Genomic DNA, 24,270 nt, shown 5'->3' with positions numbered 1-24,270 from the left:
ACTGCAAAGGTTTTAGTTGAATCAATTTTCTTTTAATTTTCATTTTAACCATGATACACATACACATATACACATATCGAACAACACAGAAAAAGGGTGTGTGCCTATAATAAATGCTTTAAATCAGTCAAAAGTATAGAAGCTTATAAATTGTTTCCATCTATTTTGTACCAGAGGTAGCATAATATCAGATCAAGTTATTAAGGAATACTGTAAACATCAGACACAAATGGGCCTGATTTATTAAAGCTGTCCAAAGCTGGAGAAGATATATATTTATTAGTGAACCCGGGTCATTAATATTAATACGCAGTGTTTATATAGTGCCAACATATTACACAGCGCTGTACAAAATCCATTTTCATGTCACCAGCTGTCCCTCAAAGGGGCTCACAATCTAATGTCCCTACCATAGTTAAATGTATTTAATACAGTCTAAGGTCATTTTGAGGGGAGGCCAATTAACCCAACTGCATGTTTTTGGAATGTGAGAGGAACCCACGCAAACTCTATCCAGATAGTGGATAGATATCCAGATATCCAGATCCTGGCTGAAAATTGAACCTGCTAAGGCCAGAGTTCTAACCATTGAGCCACCATGCTGCCATCCAGCAGAGATACACTTCTGCTTTAAATGACACCAGATAAGTCTTCCTACATGATGCACAGGCATTGGTAATAAATACCCTGTGTATCTCGGTGTGTAATGGATCTTTTTATGTCATTTAATAGACTAACAGTCTCTTCTGTTTTTACAGCAAAATATTGTCCAGCACATGCTCTCCCACAACCCCAGTGAGAGACCCGAGGCTGAGGAAATCATCGAAAGCCCTTTGTTTGAGAGCATAGAACTCACTGGCAAACTGACTCTTAGACAGAGATCCCGAACTCTGAGCACCTCAGGCATGAAGAGTCTGAAGCATTCCATCAAGTGAACACTCCTTCTAAACATTCTGTGTTACACCCGATTGTGTCCGACTGCAATGACTGCCAAGCAGACTGTATCAGTAATAAAGTCGTGACCAATTTCCACAAGGGAACTTTTCTATTGAACCGTTACTGGCTTTTATTATCACAAATCTCATCTTTAAACATGGACACGGGTTAAAGTCTGTTTAATCGTAGATGATGAAGATCACAATGGACCCGGTGACATTATGAATTTAAAATCGGGATTTTGAAATTTTGTCCTCTAAACAGACTTTGAACAGTTATTGTTAATGCGCAATCTTTCCTGTGGGTACCGAGCCTCCTTGTCAATGTGTCAGAAGAAGTGTCTTCTGTTATCTAAAGCTGCCAAGCAGTCTCTTCACTCTTCAGTCTCCTCCAGTGCTGTATGGGAGGACCTAGTTCATAAGGGGGCACGATATTTAATTTATTTTTTTTATATATATATATATATATATATATATATATATATATATATATATACACACATACATACATACAATTTCAACACACCTCTGCAGCAAACATCTTTTACAGAAAATGACTCACTGTCTTCCAGAAAACCAGTAAGTAAATCTTTGCAATTACCCAACAACTCTTCAAAACTAAAATCCCAAGCAGTAGTAGTATCGGTCCTGTTTGAGTTCTTCCCTGCTGGAGTACATCACCTCCATGATATACCGGAGAAAAAGAAAATTGCTGACTGCACTGCTTGGCTTTTTAATGGAGTATTCAATAGATGGCTATCTGCAGAAAGTAAAATGCTCTCTGGACCTCTGGCACAACTGGTTTTTGTTTTTGTCCTTGCAGAATTTAAAGAAAAAAAAGGAAATATGTATGCAGTGCAGAGATGTACCCTAATGGTCGCTTTTGCGCAGAAATACACTTTAACTTCTTCTAGTTCTCACCTCATTAGTACCATACAGTTGGCAATCCATTCACTTCCTTGTCCTTTCTTATGCTGACCAGAACAACTGCTGATTGGACATGTCCAGAAATGTCCTGTCTACAGGTCAGCGTTCTAAGTCAGTCAAAGTTGGATTATGTTGTCATTTATTTTGGCACCTTCCCTGAAACAACAGAGATTACCCAGAATACAATTCCCCTTTTTCGCAGATGACTATCGGTTCAGTTCTCTGACACATTGGTAAATAGGCTCACCGTGTTTTCTAGAAGATGTTCTCTAGATTTGTTAGTTCTTTTTTTAATCTATTTTTACATAACGTAAAGCACAGTTTTTGTGATGTTGGAAGACGGTGATAGAAGTACTTAACGGTATAACAGAACAAATATTTTTCTAAATTTTGCAGGCGATTACATGAAGCACAGATCAGAAAAGGTTTTGTTGTGATCTTTAACAGGAAGTTGGGTTTGTTTTGTGATAAATGTGTCATCCACAGGCCCATTAATACGCCATGTCCCTAGTACTGGAAGCCGTTTCATGGTGTGTGTTGGTCATTTTTGCTTTTCTTTAAAATGAAGCTTGTTGGGTCACCTTGAGCTAGTGATGTACTGAGCCATTTGGTCGCAGCAAATTTCATATGTATGCAGAAAGAAATTGGGAAGTTGTTACTCACAGCAGCCAATCACGTGCTGCCTTTTATTTGTTCGCACACTAGAAAGTCCATCACTGCACTTTTTATATACAAGACTTAGTATGACATAAGTGTAGAAAAAAAACTTTATCTATAAAATATTGTACGATATTTTATATTGTCTTAGAGCTCACTATACACGTTTCTGTGCAGTTTAATACATCATGTATAGGGTGCAATACACAAGGACTTCAGACATAAGAATCATTGTCTTACATTCTCCATGCATTTCTGTCCGTTTCCCCCTAAATGTAAGAAATAGGGTCAGCATCTCAAACAGAACTACCCAAGTTGCTCTGCGTTTTGATAGAACACATGGCAGTTGCGTATGCTCAGTGTGAACAAATTCTGAGTCCCTGCCATGGCATTCAATGGCAGCCCAAAGGTTTTTCTGAAATGTCAGGTGACACATTAGATTTTAGCCAAACTCACAGCTTGTCTTTTTAACTAAGCTGTTACAGTAGGGTTCTTACCTGTTGGCCAAAATTAGCAGCTGCGGGGGTTGCTACCTCTTGTTCTCGTTTCTTTGTGCCTTTAGGTCCCCATATACAGTAGCTATCATCAAGGTTTGCATTGTCTCATGTAAGATTTCCAGAATCATAGATTGCACGTTCATGATCCTAAAATCATTGGTCAGATGACTACATCTGTACATTTTGGGATCTGTGTAGCTACATGAAGAGAAAACCATGAGTAAGCTGCACTTGGCCCAGCTAAAACTATCATAGAACAGAAGCTGTTTCTTAATGGTTATATAACATTATTACTGTTGCATTTTATAAGACAACTTTATTCAGATGGCTGCATCTTTTCAGTTTGTTCTATTTGATGATTTCTTCCTGATCATGTCACTTCCTTTGGCCCAGAGCTTTTACTAGTTATAAGTGATTCAGTAGGCGGAGTACTGACTAAGCAAAATGGACGCTTTGTTGTCTGAACATGTCAGGTATATGCAAATTTCAATTTTTTTATCATTTGATACATTTTTGATTTGTGTAAATGCTGCTGTAATGTCATTGGTTGTAGCTTCCAGTTTTGCAAAAGCTACACAAAACTTTCACTAAACTCCAGAGACTTACTCATGTTTTTGTGTAGTAAACACTTTGATCTGTAACCAAATTTCTGTTTTTTAAGATGCCTGTGTATACTGGAATGGAGCTATCATTTTATTTGTCATATTATTATGTTGTATCTAAGGATTGTCAACAGGAATGTGTTAGCTGACATTGCTAAAGGAACAAGCTCCAGGGGCCTTCTATCCTGACCTGGAACAAGCATGAAAATGAGGTCAAATCCCTTCTTGTTCCAGGTCTGTAGTTAAGGAAGATCACGTAAAACCCTGTGTCCTCTTCCTGGTAAAACTTAGAAGCTTATGGTTGTCACTTATTTCTGCAAATCACATATGGAGATTGAAGATTGCTAAATGATTGGCCCCTGAACTTTTCCCAGCAAAGCCTTAAACCAGCAGATCATTATATACAGCCCACTCTTTTCCTATTCTGCAGAGTTAATGTCTCAGACGGTGATTTTTTTTTTTTCTTTTTACCTCCATGGTTAGCATTGGCAGCACTTAAAACCCTTGCCTACATTGTTCGGATGTATCTAGGCACCTTCCAGTTTAGCTTTGCACAGAATTGCCTTATCTGCAATCAAGCTGAATTGATCCGCAATAATCATGTAAATTGCACTAGGACACTTACTGCAGACTGTAAAATTTACAGCACAGTTCCGTGTAAGATGTTGAATGTTTTGTATATTTGTGAACTGTTTATTTTAACTTTTTTGTTACTTGTATTATTTTTCTTAATACATGACAAGCTTTGTACCAACGCAAGCTGGCTGATAACACGCTCCCTCCAGCTTCGGAAGAATTACAAGGTTTAACCGGGCCTATTGGAATTGCTGGGACTTGTAGCTCCCCTGCACTCGTAGGCTGGCTTGTGAATCATTTAAGGAGATAAAATGTGCTTATTTTATGTAAATACATTTTATTTATGAAGCAAAGGTCAATCCACTGGGTTGGTGCTGTACAGAGCATTTATTGCAAAATGACAACAGCTAAGCGCATTCATTTTGTGACTTTTTTTCAAGTCCTATTGATTTAATAAAAAACAAACAAACTAAAAATGGTCTCCGTTTTATTTAAAGAAAAATCTTACATCAAAAACTACAAAAGTGCAAAAAACTATTTGTTAATGTATAATAACAAAAAACATTTGCAAAATTTGATATTATGCTAAAAGTAGAACTAAACCCGCGTTACTGTCCCTGTTCCTTCACAGGGTGCCGACATCTTCTTTCAAGGCTGATGGCCTCGTCCATCTTGATTGGCCAGGACAGCGTACCTTCTACTTAAGCGTGTGCGGAGTTTGTTTATTACCGGAACGTACAGAGGAATCTGGGAAGGCCCAGTATTCTGATGCTACGCATACTCAGTTTAGATTTTTACCAGAAACCCTGAGCAATCGGACAGATAGAAACTATTGCAGAAGGGATATTGCCTGTGCTTTCTGCAATATTGAGTTGCCTTTAGTTCTGATTTAAGAACCGCTTGTATTGTTATTGATGATCTTAAATCTGTCCACTGTCATCCATTGGGTGAACCTTTTTAAAAAAAATGATCACTATTTAGGATACGGTCCATAATGTGCACATTAAAAGTCATTAAAGGATTGACTGAAGCGCCAAGGTTTGCTTTGGTCTTTGAGGGTTTGTTCATACCAGCAACATTGCTGAACATGTACAGAGCAAGACACCAATGTAATGTTCACCCCAGCCCCTTTTATCTGGGCGCACCACCAAGCACCTGCTCGGGCATGCACAGAAGGAACCGTTTAGCCAAAAGGGTAAAAGATTGCCGATCTCAAGCATGCACAGTAATTTTGGTTTTGGGTTTACTTCCTCTTTAAGCCCAGCCAACGTTCATTGAGTTACCCTGTAATGTAAAATAAAAAACTGACCAAATTTATTTATTTATTTTATTTTTTTACCACCACCTCTTACTAGCCCTTTCTGCATTCCAGACCACTGTTCCCTAGTCTTCCTCTGCTCAAGATATGGGAGAATATATATTTTTTACCCCTGCCTCATTGTTTGCCATTATTGAGCAGCGAATAGCTCTCGCTCTAACCCCTATTCTTCTTGGGAGAATCAGATTTCTCACTCTATCTCCTTCAGGCTCCGTTGTTTGCTGTAAATCTCTTGCAAATAATGAACAGATCTGGCTAGCTTATCAATGCACTCCACTGTTATCCCTAATTATTGTCACAATTCCATTGATTGCCAGGATAAAGGATGTTCTCTGACAGCTTTTATGAAATGCTGCGGTCATTGTGACCCGAATCCCTTTGTTACTATTTCTCAATACCTTCTATATCTCTATTTCAAATGACCCTTCCTTTCTCTATACAACTATCCGTGCATCATATTTGTGTAGCGATTGTCCCTGTACACCCTACTTAGATAAAAGTAATGTCTGTTGATTGTTGCTGACTGCGACAAAGCATTACTGGAGAGTTGGTGTGAAAGGCTACAAAGGATTTTCTTTCTAAAATTGGACCGATCAGTAACTGCTCAAATCTGTATGAAGCAATTACTGGCACAATATACAGCAATGGTATACCAAGAAAAAAAAAAAAAAACTTTATATCTGTGTTTTTCAGTTGTTTCCTCCAGAGATTACTAGGGGTTCCTTGAGTAAGTTATGTCTCCCAGGCCATTTTAATGACACCAACGATCATTTTGTCATAATGCATGCTTATTATCCACACAGTTTGACTTCCTAAACTCACTAAGTGCATTGTAGGCAGGTTTAAAGGTGCGTACACACTTCCAATTTTTATCGTTCCAGTCGAACGACGAACGATCGATTGGGCAAAAAATCGTTCGTAAAAAAGTAACCAACGACGCCGACGAACGAGGAAAGTCGCTGGAAACGAACGACCGGACCGGCAGATCGGATTGGACGACGATCGTTGAACATCGTTCGTGTGTACGGTCGTTCATTGATCGTCCATGTTCAGCGCATGCGTGATGAACGAACGTCCGTTCACTTTCCTGTCGTGCACATAGTTCCTCTATCGCTTAAACGTTCGTATCTATTGTGTGTACAATATCTACGAACGATCGTGTTGTTACCTCTATGTGCAGTATCGGTGCTATACGATCGTTCGTGTATATCGTGCAGGAACGTTCGTCGTTCGTTTTCCGACGATAATAATTGGAAGTGTGTACGTAGCTTAAGACCCACACCAGCCAGTGACTGGACAGTCTAGGAGCAGTAGCATGCTAATGAGGCTATCAATCTTCTCCTTTCTTGGTATTTTCTCTGGTTTGGTCATCCTAATAACCCCACTATCCTCCATATGTTGTATCTGAGATAGGTCCATTCTGTAATGGTAGGAACTGCAGGAGTACCCCAATGTTGAGAAATAACCGTTCATGAGTGCAAAAATCTTAGCTGTGGATACCGACCCAGGAAGAACAGACAACAGTTTAATCTCAGGCTTTACAGGGGCTGAAGATCCCATCATCTTGTTATAGATATTAATAATGGTTTTCCAAAATCTATGAATCTAGGAACACTGACACCTGATGTGTAACATTGTTTCCCTTTCCTTGCCGCATCTCCAGCATAATTCTTATGCTCCAGAAAAAACCCTATGGAGAATGAAAGGACATTTATACCAGCGGACAATGCTCTGAAACTCTTCTCCTATGCAATACAAGATAAGCTAGCCTTATGAGTGAGCAAAAACTTTTTATTTTATATTCTCTGCAAAAAAAAAGTAGTCTCTAACTCATGTTCCAATGCAGACACATAGTACTGATGATGAGAAAACATGGGAAAGAAGTAGTGAGTAATGTTGGGTAACAAGGTGTGTGTGGGGGGGAAGATTTGGAAGATTTTGTGCACTCACCAATTGCCAGACATAGTTGCACAAATACTACTGGGTTTAAAGTGTATATAATGTTCTACTTTTAACATTTGGAGTCAGCCAGGGCTTTATTGTGGATAGGGACAGATGTCCCTTCTACTCAAACAATTTTTGCCTGCCTGATCAGTGCCCTCCTCTGTTATGAGCATCTCTGTAGAGTAGGAAACCAGAATACCCAGCAATCCCTAGGTCAATCAGGATGGCGGAAGATCAAAGCAAGGAAGTGTATATGGTGGTGTATAATGGAATGAGGACAGGTGTATATGAAAAGAGTTTAGTTCCACTTTAAATGGAGTGTTCCTTTTAGTAATTTATTTCATTTAGTTTATATGGGGAATACACCAAAACAAAGCATATATTATTTAAATTCTGTTAATTTCCATGTTCTGCATGGAGGGAACTGACTTGTATGATCTCAGAACTCCCACCACCTCTGTATGGGCTCGGTTCCATACTTTGGTATTATTAAGAGCTCGGCTGGAGATGGAAGATACAGCAATTGGAGGAAATGGCAGAAAAGACCTATAATTATATTTGGCTCAGCATTGGAAAATGTAACATTAGTGAATTTTGTTCTTTGTAATCGGCTTCTCTTTTTGTTTTGTTTTCCTTTTAAATCAGACAAATTATAGTCCAACGAAAAACTAAAAGATTAAACTGTGCCAGTGGTTCTACAATAGGTGGAATGTTAAATACCAACCTATTTTTCACGCATGACTTCATTTGACAAATAGCTTTGAATAGTTTACTTTAAATTTAGGGGCCCCAAAAGTCTTTAAGGGACCTGCTGTCAAAAAACTTTTTGAAATGCACCAGTTCATTGATTACAAGGGGAAATCTACACAGTTGCCATGGGCATTGGATACCTCAACACAGAGCTTCCTGAGATATTTTTAAGTTCTGTCCACCTTTGTATTTTCCAGAACCTCGTGGCACAATTTCTAGTACAGTCATGTGAAAAAGAAAGTACAAGTAAAGTTTCAAAAGCTCATTGAACCACCTTTAGTCACAATAACTTCAAGTGGATGTTTTCTGTTTGCCATTCACTTACATCATTGAGGAGGAATTGACTTTTGAACTTTACAAGTATTTGTTAATGCCCAGCTCTGCAAAATTTCCGCCACAGCATTTTGTTGTGCTTGAGGTCTGAACTTTGAGTCATTGCAACACCTTGATAGTGTTCTTTTTCAGCCTGCTGTAAAATTGCTGGTGTGTTTGTAATCATTCTCCTGTTGCACGACCCAATAATTTATTTACAAAGTTATCAATGAGGTTTAATGATATACTGTGAAAAAGTAAGTACACCCTCAAAAGTTGGTATTGCCCCATTAGTATAAATGATTGTACATGCACGGACTATTACACAAATTCTTGCGAGAATTACCTATAGATCCTGCAATAAAATATATGGGGTTTTTAGGCACCAAATAGTCAATTCATGTTAATTCTAACCCTAACACCAGACCCTCAATATCAGAGATTTAAACAAGGCTGTGTCCACCTCCATACTACCTAAGAGGTACTAATCATTAAATCCTTCAATTCAATTCAAAATTTAAAATTGTAGCAAATGTACAAATGTACTTTTTCACATGACAGATTTTAATTTACATTAACTTAGATAATGAAGATACCTTGGCAGTTTTATGTGCTATCTGTTAATGTATATGATCTTTATGTCTAGACAATGCTTCAATGAAACCATAATGTTTGCCTGTTGCAATACATTAACAAAAGTCAACAATTTTCATAGGGTATAGTTACATAATCATATGACTATATGGAATACTATGGGAATTGGGGGGATATACCAAGTCTGCAACCTGTAGCATACTGTCCTTCCCACATTTCTAAATTTAGGGTAGCTTTTAGCACAAAGTAGGCAAAGGAGATCCCTCTAAAAATTTAGCACAGCCCTTGTCAACCTTTATACCTCCCAGGAAAAATCCTTTACATTAATTCTCGGACCTCTGCTAGAACAAATTCATTGGTTGTCCCCTGGATAAATTACATTAGTGGTGAGCTGAAAGAATGTTCCCTTTACAGCAGTTGGTAATACCACCATAAACACAGATAAACTGATCTCTGGTGCCATTCTGCTGCTTCTAAAAAAAGTGTTGGCTCACAAACAATGCAGTCTTTAGCAAAAAGGACATCAACCATCTAACTCAAAGAATATCAAACAATCCCTGGAGGAAACTCAGAGTTCCACAGAACCCTGGTTGAGAATACCTGATTAAGCATATTCAAACCAAGAATAAGTCATGTGTAAGATTGATTGGTTACCTATAGAGATTTCCAAATTAGGGTCATAGTTGAAGAGAGATGAGGGACAGACAGGTGGTCCCTCCAATAGAAGGCTTTTTAAAAAGTATCCTATGGTAATGCACAGTTGCCCAAGAACTCAAGGAAAGACCAATAACTGTTTGCAATGGAAACACCTCCAGTGTTTTAGGTTGGGATAGCTGGTACCAGGAATACCCCTAATTACAAGTGACCTGGCACAAACCAGGATTGCAAAAAAAAGGGAGGTGGGATGTCCTGCTCGGTCTATTAGGTTACATTGCAAAAAGTACCGGAGGTAGCCCTGGTGCCCAATAAAGTGCACAATACCTGACAACTGGATGCACTGCTGCTATAACTAAAAAGTGGAGGAAAAACCAGGAAAATGTGGTTATTACAAAGTTTATATGTATTTCTGTGACTTCAATTTAAATATTAAGAGCTGTTATATGGCTCAGTCAATTGGTGCCAGTAAAATCATAAAAAGTGATGTCAGTAGAGGTAATAAGTATCCGTAATATTACAGCTGTAAAAAAATTAGATAATGGAAGGTGGAATATAAAACTGAACAGAGGATATATAGACAATTGTCCTTGCAAAATATAATAGGTACCTTCCAAGTGAGTGATGGAAGAGATATCAGTCAGGTGTAGTGAACAAAGATGGAGAGAGACGGGGAGATAAATGTTCCATTGCGCAAGATTGTACTAATAGTCACTGCACAGGAAATATAGCTTAATTACTTATTTCATCCATGGATGTTATATATATCATCTAAATGAGCATCATTTTACTGCCGTGTAGGACTGAATGCCGCTTTAATTACACGTTGATAAAATGCAGAAAACATTGTTTATGGCATGAAAGCTTTCTACGAGTAAAGCATTTCAATGAGCGATTTAGCACCTTGGCCAGCTCCATTAGCAAGACCCTGGGGAGCTGCTTTGTATAGAAAGAGGCCTTCTGCACATATTAGATGAACATAGCTTCCATGAGAGTCACTGTGAGGGGGCTGATTTAGGCTTCATTCATTTCTGGAAATCCTAAAGTTTTTTCCTTTTCCATATGATTGAATAGTTGAAATCATCAGAACTTCATCCCATTTACTAAGCTAAGTAAAATATCTCTAATATAATTCAATTTGCCAATGGAATAGCCTATATTTCTTTAATAAATCAACCCCAGACTGGAGAATGCCCAATGATTTCTTTGCTCCAACTGACTATGGAGTTTTTACTGTGCTTCACTGAGGGTTTTTTTTCTCTATCCTCCCTTCCCATTCTATGGAAAAAATAGGTCATCACTGTTAGTTCTAGTGAACTGAGCATACTGTTCGGTCAGAATACATCTGTAAACAAGCTTACAGGAGGAGAGTGCATTGAAATGACCCTATGGCTTTAATTCTAATGAGGATGGGAAGGGAAGGGTGCAGTTACATTGGTAATAGTCCTCTGGTATCCAAACCTTGGTGAATGATCCTGGTATGAGGCTCTCAGAACCGCTAGTCCTGTACTAGCCTTTAGCTCTGGAAGATTAGTGCTGGAAGTTTTGGTGCAGATCTTCTGTACAGTGATGTTTTTAATATACCCTCAGCACTAACCCTCCTTGTAACTGTCACACAAACCCTAACAGTAACCCTAACACCAACTCTGTAACTGTAACACTAATTCTCCATGTAACCATCTGACTCTTCCTGCAACCCTAACTTGCTGTGTGACCATCATACAGACCCAACTGCCACCCTAACTTTAACCTTACATGTTACTGCCACACAGACCCCCAACTTTAACCCTAATACAAACTCCCTATGTAACCATTAGACTCTTCCTGTAACCCTCAACACTAATTTGCCTTGTGACCATCATACAGACCCAAATGCATCCTTAACTTTCTATGTTACTGCCACACAGACCCCCAACTAGAACCCTAATACTAACTCTCCATGTAACCATTAGATCATTCCTACAACCCCCAACACTAACTTGCTGTGTGACTATCACACAGACCCTTACTGCAATCCTAACCATAATCTTACTTGTAACTACCACACAGACCCCCAACTACAACCCTAACACTAACTCTACATTGAATTGTAACCATATCATTAACCTTTTATGTTACCCTTCTACAAACCCTAACTATACCACTAACGCTGTAATGTCATGTAGTATTCATGAAAAACTAATTCTACACTTTCATATATATATATATATATATATATATATATATATAAACTCAAACCACATTCCTAACACTATCCCTTAGTCTAATAGTAATACTAATGTCTAATACTAAAACCTTTCCCAAAATGAATAAATACATAAACTCTGCATATACATTTCTTTGACCCCCTATGCTGTGAACTGTTCCTGTGAAAAAAAATACCGGCACCAGAAACTTCTTCTTAGCACCTTTGCACATTCCTGAACCCTAAATTAATCAATCTCTAATCACCAAAGTACCCTACAGTTGTGTGTATTCACCTTCTGTCCTGAGATCATACAGGATCAGAATAGAATGAATTGGTTAACCTGGCAGGATGCATACTGCTATACCAGCAAAGCGGAAAATATACGGAGAACATATTATTCTGCACAGTTCTGATTTAGGATGGATGGAGCTGAATTAGACAACTAAATTCATATAGCTGATACTATATAGATGAAACTTTTCATGCCTTTCCAATCCCATTTAAAAAACATAGTTTGGCTGTAGTTACCATTTAAATAAAATTACAGCTAAATATTTATTACTCCCTTTACTTGTTGTTTGCAGCCATCAAATAAAATGATTGTGATCTCAGCACAAGAATTAGCATTCAGTCCAATAAAGTTAAAAAAAAAACAAATCTCTGTACATCTGATAGAAAACACCAGGACATAGTCATCAATCAGATGTAAAATATTGCAACTGGATTGTCAAGTGCGCACACCTCGTAAGTATGTCAGTCCTTCAGCAACATTGTGATGTGCGATGCCTGCAATGCAGAAAGGTTAAAAGTGTCAGCCCCAATCTTCTCTATATATAAATAACAGTTTTCATTATAAACAACCCTTTTCCTTACAATTTGTTCAGTATATCTGGATCATTATACAAAATGTAGAAAGTAGTATGTACAGCTAATGGCAGTTTTAGTAGTCATTATCTTGTAGTACAGATCCATAATATTGGGCTAATGCCTATTTTTACTGCACTTTCCATTAAGATGTGTCGTTCCAATGTAGTTAGCACAAAATGCCATCATGATCAGTTGCCTACAGGGCAGTTATCAGTTCTTGCTTTCTCTAATCACTGTAATTTCAAGTAATAGCAATTCTAGCTATCTACTTTATAGACTGTACACTTTTATAATGGTGTTAGGTGTATGTTATGAAGTGCTTTCTTCAGATCAAGGAGCTGTCATAGCTTACTGTATTGTATTCTGAGGGCCAGGAAGGGAAGAAGTAGGGATTGGTTTTGTCAACTTGTCCTTTAATACAAATCTAAAGCACATTAAAGAGATGACTTGTCTCTTTACATTTAAATTCTTTCTAGGAATGCATAAGGGGTAATAATGTGCTCATAGACTTCTTCACTTGGGGGAGAGGGACATATAGGGAAGCGCCCTTCTAAAAGAAGTTTACAGGTTTTATGATAAACACCAAAAAAACTGCATTTCCTTTGTTTGGGGTGCAAGGTGTGGGGAAAAAGAGACTCTGTCCCTCAACACTGGGACCCTCCAATGTTGAGGGTCTGATTCGGTAAAGTAAAGGGAGAGGGCCAAATGTTGCTGGAAAAAATGTAATACAGAAATAAAGGCTCCCTTTTTCTAGTCACCCAGGCTACATGGCATGCCTTGATAACATACTGGTTTAATAATTAAAGGGACCTAAAATGGTTTAAAATACAAAATAAAATAACAGTGTTGGGTACTCTTTAATACCACAATTAGACCCTTATCCAGTCCTGCAACTTAAAGTTACAAAAAAAGGGAAGAGATACAAAAAACATGTGGCGGCCATGATTTTCCTTTAACATTGGTAGGATAAAAGACAGGGCGTTCTCCCCAAATCCTGTCTCCACGTATTTAGTGGGGAGTTGCGGAATATCAAAGCCATCTTTAATACTGGCTTTTTGATATCTGCCAACTTACCTAGGGAAACAAGTACTGGGGTACCTCGGTACCCATTAACTATTTTCACAAAGAGTGAATATAAATAAACTGATATGTACAGAATCTGATTGAACTATTGAACGGATATAAGTGGAAGCCTCACCTCCCCTATATATATATATACAAAAAATAAAAGTTCATCCTTTATTTTTCCATTCAATATATGTGTGTCATATTATACAATGTGTAAACTATAGCAAGCTCTTAGGAAGCAACAGCTGATGGCAGTTTTCTTGTAGTACAGATTAGTAGTATTATGCTATTGGGCTAACGTCTGTTTGCATTGCACCTTCCATTAAGATGTGTCATTCCAATGTAGTTTACACATAAAGCCATCACACTGGATAAAGGTCTGGTACAGAAAGGAAGGACAAATTCTGCCCCCTTTTCCGAACCACCCAGGCTGCTTGTCTTCATAACAGGCTGGTTTACATATTAAGGCGGTCTTATCTTATTCACCCCTTTAAAATTGATTTCAAATAATGTTATGAATGTATAAGAATTTTAATACCCAGCTAGACCTTTATCCATCCATTGGAAAGGCAGGCAGTAAGCATGTGGCTCTCATTCCCATCCCAAACCAGGTTCTATGGCTTCCCTAAAACATTGAGGGGTTAAGGGACAGGACCTCCTCCGCACATACTCCAAAACATGTGGGAGTTTGGTGGGAGACTTGTTGTGAAACGTGGAATTCCTCCTACAAAAGGCTTTTTGATATTTGCCTCCTTATCTAGAGAACTGAGTACTGGGGTACATTGTTAACCATTACCAATTCTCACAAAGGGCCTTATTTATTAAAGCTCTCCAAGGCTGGAGAGAATACACTTTCAGAAGTGAAGCTGGATGATCCAAAAAACATGGAATGGATTTTTAAAAATCATTTGCTAAAAAACATTTCGAATCCTGGACCACATCCATTACAGGTTTGCTGGATCGCCCAGCTTCACTGATGAAAGTGTATCCTCTCCAGCCTTGGAGAGCTTTTATAAATCAGGGGCATTGAATGAATGTAAAGAAACAAACTGACACAGCATAAAAGTACAAAAAAAAAATAAAAACACATACTGTTATTTAAACAATGTTTAATTATGTCGTAGAAGTAAATCTGTCATTAATCACTTTTTCCAATATTGTATACCCCTTGCCAATCACGGTGACTCGTTGCACTCCGACTGCTAATTGACAGATACCCCGTGCTGCTAAACAGAGGGATTTCTCTATGTCTAGGAAAGGCATGAGGTCTTGTATGGTACAAGAAGGGAGATGAGGGGCACAATTGTTGCCCCCTCTTTTTCTAGCCATCAAAGCTTCTTGTCTTGATTCTTTGTTCATTCAGCTAATACAAACAGTGCATCCTCAATCATAATAATAATTAGTTTTTGTGTATTTTCAAGCTATACAAAGACCCCAATTGTATGGTCTTTTATAATATTTTTTATCATAGATTTTTGCCTTAAAAAGATTCATCTCCAAGAGGGAGGGAGGGAGATTCATCTTTGATGAATTCTAAAGATATTTTGCCGAACTCATGATGATACACGGGCAGATTTACTTATCACTTATTGTCACACAGTAATTGTCTTGTTCATTTTAAACCAGTAAATCATGTAAAACTATACCCTATTATCCATAAAACAAAATGTAAAATCCATGCTTTTGACTTGGCAGGATACTGAAGGAAGACAATGGACTTTGGATACAAAACTGAAGATGCATCCAGCTGTTTATTTCTCCACCACAACAACCTATTCAGAGTGATAATATGTTTTAGTATTTTGTTTTTCTAAATCTCTTTTTCTCCCCCTTGAAAACAAGAGATATCAGATGCAGCTTGTCGCAGTGATTGCTAGGTAAATTGTGTTCTCCGCTTGATAGAACTGTGGAATTGCTGTTAGTAGGACACGTTGTTTTTCTAAGCTTACCTTGTAAAAATCAGCTGTTGGAGAGGTAAGAAGAGTTTATACTACAAAGGTTCCATTAACATGCTGCGGAGATGTGAGAAATAGTAAAATAGCTTCTTAGAAACCGTACAAAAGAGGTATGGAATATTACACACATCGTAGATGTAGAAGCATAGGCTATACAAGGTCTTTACAAAGGGACATAAAAAAAAAAAATCTTTACATTTACTAAGTCAGTGAGTCAATTTACTGTAGTGGATTGTCATTACTAAGTAGGTTTAGGAAAATTGGAAGAGTGCAGTTGATTGTGGCAGCTTCCAATGTAACAATTCTTCTTGTTTTATTTTTTTATTACAATAAAAATGTTACATTAATGTCACGAGTGGCAGATTTCCTTGTCCATTTTTTCTGCATTTTTGGGCATTATATTACAGTTATTTCCATTTATAATTAGGATTATAACAGCCTTATATTTCTAATTATTGCAATACATACAGGTTATTCAGGATCATTGGGCATTATATTACAGTTATTTCCATTTATAATTAGGATTATAACAGCCTTATATTTCTAATTATTGCAATACATACAGGTTATTCAGGATCATTGTTCAAGTTCAACAAAAGTAGCATTTAAAGATGATGGCAGTGTTAGATGTTATTATCCTGTAACATGGATGTTTGTAATTCGTTTATTGCCCTATGGTCTGCTTTGTTAAATTGAGCGAGGCAAGAAAGATATCCTATGAACTGATGACCCATGGACACAAGTAAACAGAACAGCATAATTATTAAATATTAAAAAATATGATTTTCAAGAGTTTCTAAATATTAAATAACATAAAAATGACCTTTTTTATAATGTGGCATCTGAAAAACAAACTACAGGTGAATACTGAATGGTCATGCAATGGTAATGGACATACAGTATATGGCCAAACGTTTATGAAGGTCTGATCAATGAACATAGACTGTATAGTCTTGCTGGGCATCCTATTTCAAAACAAAAAAGACAATATTATGGACTTGGTCCCACTTTGTGTCCGCTTTTTAGGTAGGCATTGTACAAGATTTTGTGTGTTGGTGGAGATATGTATTTATATAACCAAAGTCAGCTGTTGATGTTGACGTTACATTTCATGACATAGGTGTTCATTAGGGTTGAGCTCACGGTTCTGTAGAGATCACTCAAGTTCTTCTAAACCAAAGTCATCAATCCATTACTTCATGGAGCTTGCTTTGTGCACATAGTAAGTACACAGTCATGCTGGAACAGAAAAGGGACCCTCAAATGAGGGTTCAAAGTGCACTTCTTTTTATGTACCCTTCCCCGATCACCAAAACTTATTGAAGGGTGGTCCATATACTTTTGGCCATATACTGTATGTTCAGAGTTCTTTTATTAAACATAAAATGTTTCAATTAATACCCTTTTTCCAAACAGAAGTTATGCAGTATGTTTTGTAACCACAAATGGACTTGGCAAAATGGGTTCTGGACCATAGGAGAGCTTCTATCAAGCCCAACCAAAGGTCAAAGTGCTTATCAAGGGGCAATAACCTGGCTTAGTCCAACAGGAGAATTTACGTCCAGTGGTTAGCACTGTGCAGTAGGAGGGCATTTAATGGCTTGTTTGTTCTTTAAGACGCAATTAGATATTGGTAACTTAATGTTGTATTCAGGATCTTGAGCAGTCTTGGAAAAGGTCACAATGGAGACCATGTCCTCTCCGATGTCCACCTGAGTCCTCCAACGCCTACAAATAAGAAGCTTTTTGAGCGCCCTTTGGAAGTCTCGGTTGAGAAACGCATACAACATGGGGTTGATGGTAGAATTGCAATACCCCAACCATGTAATGTACTTAAAGGCATTCACCAGAACTCCACTGGTGGAACTGGTGCCCTTTGCAGCTATCCAAACATTCAGGACAAAGTATGGAAGCCAACACATTACAAATACAGAGATAATAATACTCATGGTCCTTGTGGCTTTATTTTCCAGTTGCAAGTTGTTTTGGCGCTTGCTGTTTGGATGATAATGAAGGTCCAGTGTCTGGGACACGATTCGAGTGGCTTTTAATCTGGAAGCTCTGTAGATGAAGAAATACATACTGCACATGATCATGAAGGGAATGTAGAAAGCCAGGGAGGAGGCAACGATAGCAAAAGTCCAGTTGGTCACAAAGATGCACTCCTTTGCATTGTCAAAATCAATCCCAGGGATCTCATTCCAGCCTTGCATGACGGGAAGGAAAGATATCAATGAAGAGTATACCCATATTGTTACTGTCATGATGATACACCTATGAAGAGGTATAAAATATTGTAAGAATACAGTATGGAAACTGCCTTAAATAATAAAAGTTCAGACACTGTAAGTTCTACGTTTCAAAAGAAGAATAATGTAGTCCTTGGGTAAAGTATAAAGCATATTTAGAAACAAGCCCAAAATACACACATACAGTACATAGTACTCTTAGGATCCCCCCCCCCCCCCACTGCTGTGCTTTTTGGCATCAAGGGGATGATAATGCAATTCTAAGCTTGGTCTTGGAAAAACACACTTGGTCCTACTGACCTTTCTCCTACTTGATCTTTCGGTTATAGTACAGTGCACTTGGTGCCACTGACCCAACTTCAGCTCTTTGGATCACTGAACCCATTAGTGCTCATCTCCATTTTAGAACTCTCAAATCCTATTATTCAGGCTGAGGAAAAAAGATCAAGCAACATTTTTTTGCTCAGGTTGCCAGTGTGGAGGGCAAGGGAGATAACTGCAGTCAGAGAAATTCTGTACCTCTTCAATAGTAATAAGTAAATGATAGACATGAAGAATTAAAGTATCAAAATAAAAATAAAAAATGTAAAGAAAATGCAAAAGCATCTACCCCACACACACATACAGCTAAAGTGGATTCTTTATTGGAACACCTGGACTTGTTTAAGTGATTATAGTGAGTGCAGATCCTGACATTCCAGAATCAGTCCAAAAAGGACAGTAAAATAATATCCTAAAAATTCAATACTGGTAGGAATCTGAAACAAAGTTTGTTAAAAATCCTTGTAATGTACAGAAATCACCCAGAGGGGGTTGTTTTTTGTACATTTTGCAAATACTATATAAAATAGATTCAATAATAAGTATAATATTTGTAATATTAGTATTTAACTATATAAATAGAATGGACCCACTGAGCATTCATGGGTATCTTGTACCATTGTGCCTGACCGGTAGGAGATATATGTAAATGGTAAAAATGGAATCACCTGAAAAGGATTTGGATACCCCACCACAACCATGTATGTACACATTTCTCTATTGAGTTCTAAGAGCCTAAAAAATATAAATTTTTGTTTTAAATGTTTTCACAAGGAATCTCATCCCATTACATATTAATCGATAGACATAGTAAACATTACTCTGAGTGATGCCTTAATGTCTTTTATGACAGTATGTTATTAGGACAAGGTTCTTGCCGGTTTATAATGGTGCCTGTTTATCCTCTTTTTTTTCTGCTACCAGTTCTACCTTGTTTGAAGTCAAGGCAGCAGCATTCACAACATAAGTTATCAGTGGCTAATCCCTTCATTGGTACAAGGCAAGCGTGTCAGAGCTTGGTTAGATAAAACATAAATAATGTACGCAGGGGATGAGTGGTTACTAAAGAAACTGCATTCCAACCTTCTACCCGCTAGCTCATTTTTTAGTAGCATCAAAAAGACTACAACTTGACATTTTTGATGATAGATAGTGGAGGAGAGAAGATTGGAATGAAACATGATCTATCTATCTGTCCATCCGTCTATCTATCGTCTATCTATCTATCTATCTATCTATCTATCTATCTATCTATCTTTATCTCTGTAGCTACAGGCCAATCTAATATTCTCCTGAAGGGCTCCAGTATGGCTTGTTATAAGAAAGCTTCCTTACTAATCAGCTTCCTTACTACCCTTGGGCATCATCATGATGTCCCACGCTTCTCTCCCCATGGACAGTCTTCAATCTTCTGGGAAGGTTTAAAATTATTGAGTGTGCATGTAGGTATTTGTACCCACCGAACCACTAAAAATAGATGTGAAGATTTGGGTTACAACCTGGCTTGTTCAATAGGTTGAGGTCAGGGCTTTATGCAAGCCAACTCAAGTTCCTCTACAATAAACTCATCAAACCATGACTTCTTGGAGTAGGCTTTGGGCGCAGGGCATTCAGTATGTTAGAATTCAGGCTAAACAGTACTATTTGTAGCATGTAAATATAAGCAGCATAGAGAAGTGACCAAAGTATGCAATCTATGAACAGCAATGGACATCCAAGATTTACTGCACATCCATCCAGATATAGAGTAATTATCTCCATGGACTGTGCACAAGGAATGCTTTTTATTTAAACCCTTATACTGTTCCATGTCTATTGATGGCCAAGGCACATCCCATCTACATTAGTCAAAGATAAAAAAAAATGCACTTACCTGCGACGTGACATCCTTTTGGGATAATGGTACGGAGTAACCACTGAACAGTATCTGTCCAGACTAATGAAGCAAAGGGTGACGATGGATGCCGTACAGAACATGACATCAAATGAGATCCAAACTTTACAGAATTGCTTTCCAAATAGCCACATCCCGGTCACCTCGTAGATTATACTGCAAGACAAAAACATCGGACACAGCATGTTACAAAGTTGTGCACCTAGATTAGGATAAAATAGATTTATTTTTTTTTCATTTAGGTTTAACTTTTTACAGTATTTTTCCGATAGTATTATTAGATCACTGATTGCTTTACACACGTCAGTGTACACACACTAGATTACTGTCGCCCAAGACAAGAACATGTAATATATTTCTACACCTGCATGAGGAGCTTATTTAGCTGGACTATAGAGTAGGACTGACCACAGAACATGCATGAATCTGGTCCAGAAGATTTGGACAATTGGCTTTATAGCCTTTAGTAGTGTTATCTTGCTGGACTGGGGGAAGATAAGTATGAAACGGAGAGGAGTTGTTCTTGGAGGCAGGGTAGCTTCAATATAGTGTATGTGTAAAAATATAGGAGTAAATGGCCGGGTGCAGTACCTAAGTGCCTGAAGAAGGGTAGCAGGGTGAGCTGAGCTGCTGAGAGAATGGTTTTTCAAGATTTAATGTAAAATTTGAGATAAAATTGCTCCACATTTCCTGCACCTAGAGAGGACAGTAAGGGCTTGTTAAAAAAATGATAAAAATAAAAATGATACCACCAGTCCAGAGTGTTCAAATTGACTATAATTAAATCCTAGGGAGCTACATCATGCAAATCTCAACACTATTAAATGATAATATTTGCATATTGTAGCTCGCCATGAACCAGTGACTTTGTGAACTTCCCTTGTTCTGTATATGTGTCTGTTAGCACTGGGTAAACAGAAAGGAATAGGTGGGTGCAGGTAACTCATCTGAAAAAACATTTAAAGTTTGTGATTTTATTTTTCTCCCTAACCAGTTTGAAACATTTCCATTACTTACAGATGTGCATCAATGCTTGCAAGACCTGGACTCTTTGTAAATTACCTGGCATACAGCTAACTCCTCTTTCCCTGCAATCTAAGTAATAGTAGTTTGTGAGAGCTCTATAGAAATCTTAGTTTTCAATCTTCATCAATACAATCATATGACGTGGATGAAGACAGGAGAGATGGTGCCATTATTCATGTGCTCAGCATGCACAATACAGCTGTGGTTCTGCACACAGTGTGTAACTATAATGACTGCATTATGTTTTGGAATCCCAGAGCTGTGAGGCTTTATATGAAAGTAAAAAGACGTTAACAGAATGCCATCCAGACAATATCAAAATTCTGTCAGATACATTAAAGAGGGAACATAGGAAAAAAAGGAAAGATATATTATAGTGTAAAAACATCTTTAGAGTTAGTTTTCTTGTAGCAGTGCAATGATATATTATTCTATTATGATATATAAGAAGACTAAATCAGTTTTCATTAAGATTCTGGAGTACTTGGGCAACTTGACAACTACTCTTCTAGTATATAGAATGTAGAGAGAAGAGCACCAGACCTTTTTTTGTCTTTTTATGCCTAGATATACTGTAGCTCATTATATTTAGTGTTTACTAAAATCCATTTTTGGGATTGTTGCCATGTCACTAGCTCCAGTCACTAGTTAGGAAGCCAGTGAAACCTCTTCCATTACTCGGGTTCACAATTAGGGCCCATTCATGCTAGGCTGAGGAATATTTGAAAACACACATGTGCTGTCTTGCTCCCTGGAGAACATTGTGTTATGGCAGCCTATTTATTTAAAATATTACATGCAGTGCCTATAAAACTGCTCACCTTCAGTACAGATCAAGTGAATCAAATTTATATCACCATTGGCTGGATTTCCCCTATATTTCCTGCCCTATCAGTGACACATCATGCAACACTCCCCAACACTATTTTGCATAGATGCGCATTGCCGAAGAAGGCCCAAAATACTAATCAATATTTGGTGTCAGTAGAGGGCCCTCGATTGATGACCCAATCTGTGCCAATTTTTTTTCAGACTTGAGTATTCCCCTTCTTACTAGATTTTTCAGTGTCGTTCTCTACTCATAAACCAGAACGTCCACTGCCTACGGAAATTCTAGTATTTGACAGCAGAATGACGAAGCGTGGTGCTTAACGCATTTATACCCAATCATTGAAATCTCATATACGTTTTAACATGTTAATGGAACTTCAAATCATTTTTAATACTTTCAATACAATACAAACTAAAAAAAATCTGCTGATCCAGGCCATGGTACTCATGTTCCCTAAATCCATCGATTTGCCTTGTCTTTCACCCTGTTGCATGGGTCTCTAATGGAGGCTTGGAAAGGCCATGTCAACATCTAGGCATGGTCAACTGTCAGCAACAGGGCACCCAAATCTGAGAAATGACACACAGCCATTGCAAGACATATTGAGATCAGTAATTTAACTGAAGGAGAACAACATCAATGAAATGCAACAAAGAATTAGAAAAGGTAAAATATTTTATTTCATGAAAAAACTTTACATCCACCTTATTCTTCCCCTACGTACAGAAGTCCATCTGTTCTTCATCTTCTGCCATTGTAGACCTATATGTTAATAGTCATGTTATTTTCTCAGTAATTTAGCCCCAGATAACCGCACCATCTCACTGACACAGAATGCAGAATGTGATCTTTCTTGTTGGGGTTTAAATTTATTTTCATGTTCTGTATAAAGCCTTGGTTAGGATTCAGGATAGCCCACATCTGAAGAGCAAATTATTGCAGGAACCAGAAGATGTGTTTAAATTTGAGAAAACCTGATGGACACGGGATAAAGTTTATCTTTCTGTTGACAAAAGAACATTTTTACAATAAAGCTTTATAGTTTAGGTCCATGTTAATCTAAAGGTTTTATGTGATGAATCAGGACAGGACTTCTACTATCTGTTAGCTGGATACAAATACGGACACAGTGAAAGGTTTTTTTTTTTTTTACATGTCCCGAAATGCTTCATTATCTCTTTGTATTCCTTTCTCTAATCTATACCACACCTCATATAAAGGATCATTAACTTTTTTAATGCGGCAGAAATTCTAACGCATCACTGACTATATGTCTCTCCTGGACCCCGCCGTTTCATTTTTTATTACCGCTGCTACTTATCTGCACGGCTGAATTCTTAGTCACCTGTGCCTCATAGTCATGTAGAGGTCTTCTATTTATTCACTGTTATTCCCTACTGTAAAATAATAAAACTGCCAACAATAAATAATAAGGGATATCATTCATTTATTTCCTTTACACGCTTACACTATATAAACATAATAACCACATAAACTACAAATAAATAGCTAAAGGTAGCTGTTACCAGAAAGTACATCTAGACTGGTCTGTGCCAGACATAAACTCTGTGCGGGATAATATCAAATGACACAGCCATATAAAATATATATTTACACCATAGCAGTTGACAAATACCTCCAAACCAAGTGTGTGACCAACAGTATGCATTCAGGTATGTAATAGCTTTTACATAGCGCAAAGAACAATCTGTCATACACTGAGAATTCCAGAAATTTTATTTACTGTGGTGCCAATCGGGCTATTTGCATGTTGAAAAGTTCAGACAGAAAAAATTACCAAAGAGAGCAGAGACTCATCTATTGGGTTTAAAGGAACATAAGGTCTTTGAAATATTTTTGGGTATATATAGTTTTATGAATTTAAAGGTATATTCTGAGCAAACATCTTTTTTTAACTTTATTCAGGCTCTCTTGTAATTATTAAACCCTTATACAGCCAGGAAAGTGACTTCAAAGGCCCACTTTACAAAATAAAGTTTCAGGCATGTGGTTATTGCACCTTGATGTTCCTCCTGCGATAACCCAATTTACCAGCCTGATGGCAAAAAGTGGCAATCCTGGTATCCCCTGTGTGTACAAGGTA

General features: G+C 37.7%; 2 protein-coding genes across 4 annotated transcripts in view; one reads left to right on the top strand and one right to left on the bottom strand.

Annotated features, from left to right (window-relative positions):
• Positions 1–1,388, top strand: part of EIF2AK3 (eukaryotic translation initiation factor 2 alpha kinase 3) — a 30,294-nt gene extending 28,906 nt beyond the window's left edge. For all 3 annotated transcript variants that reach the window (XM_072406626.1, XM_072406627.1, XM_072406628.1), the window contains one exon: positions 759–1,388. In XM_072406626.1, the coding sequence (XP_072262727.1) occupies positions 759–935 (177 nt within the window). In that variant the 3' untranslated portion in view covers positions 936–1,388. The remainder of the gene's footprint in view (positions 1–758) is intronic.
• Positions 1,389–16,660: 15,272 nt separating this feature from the next.
• LOC140327274 (histamine H2 receptor-like) overlaps positions 16,661–24,270 on the bottom strand; it is a 47,229-nt gene continuing 39,619 nt past the window's right edge. Inside the window, exons 3-4 of the mRNA XM_072406624.1 lie at positions 20,288–20,464; positions 16,661–18,118 (exon numbers count right to left, since the gene is read on the bottom strand). Coding sequence (XP_072262725.1) covers positions 17,413–18,118; positions 20,288–20,464 — 883 coding nt within the window. The 3' untranslated portion in view covers positions 16,661–17,412. The remainder of the gene's footprint in view (positions 18,119–20,287; positions 20,465–24,270) is intronic.

Source organism: Pyxicephalus adspersus, chromosome 3 (assembly GCF_032062135.1).
Source record: "Pyxicephalus adspersus chromosome 3, UCB_Pads_2.0, whole genome shotgun sequence".
In the NCBI taxonomy this organism is placed as follows: domain Eukaryota; kingdom Metazoa; phylum Chordata; class Amphibia; order Anura; family Pyxicephalidae; genus Pyxicephalus; species Pyxicephalus adspersus.
Note: the sequence above shows the minus strand (reverse complement) of the source record. Positions and strands in the feature narration are given on the sequence as shown.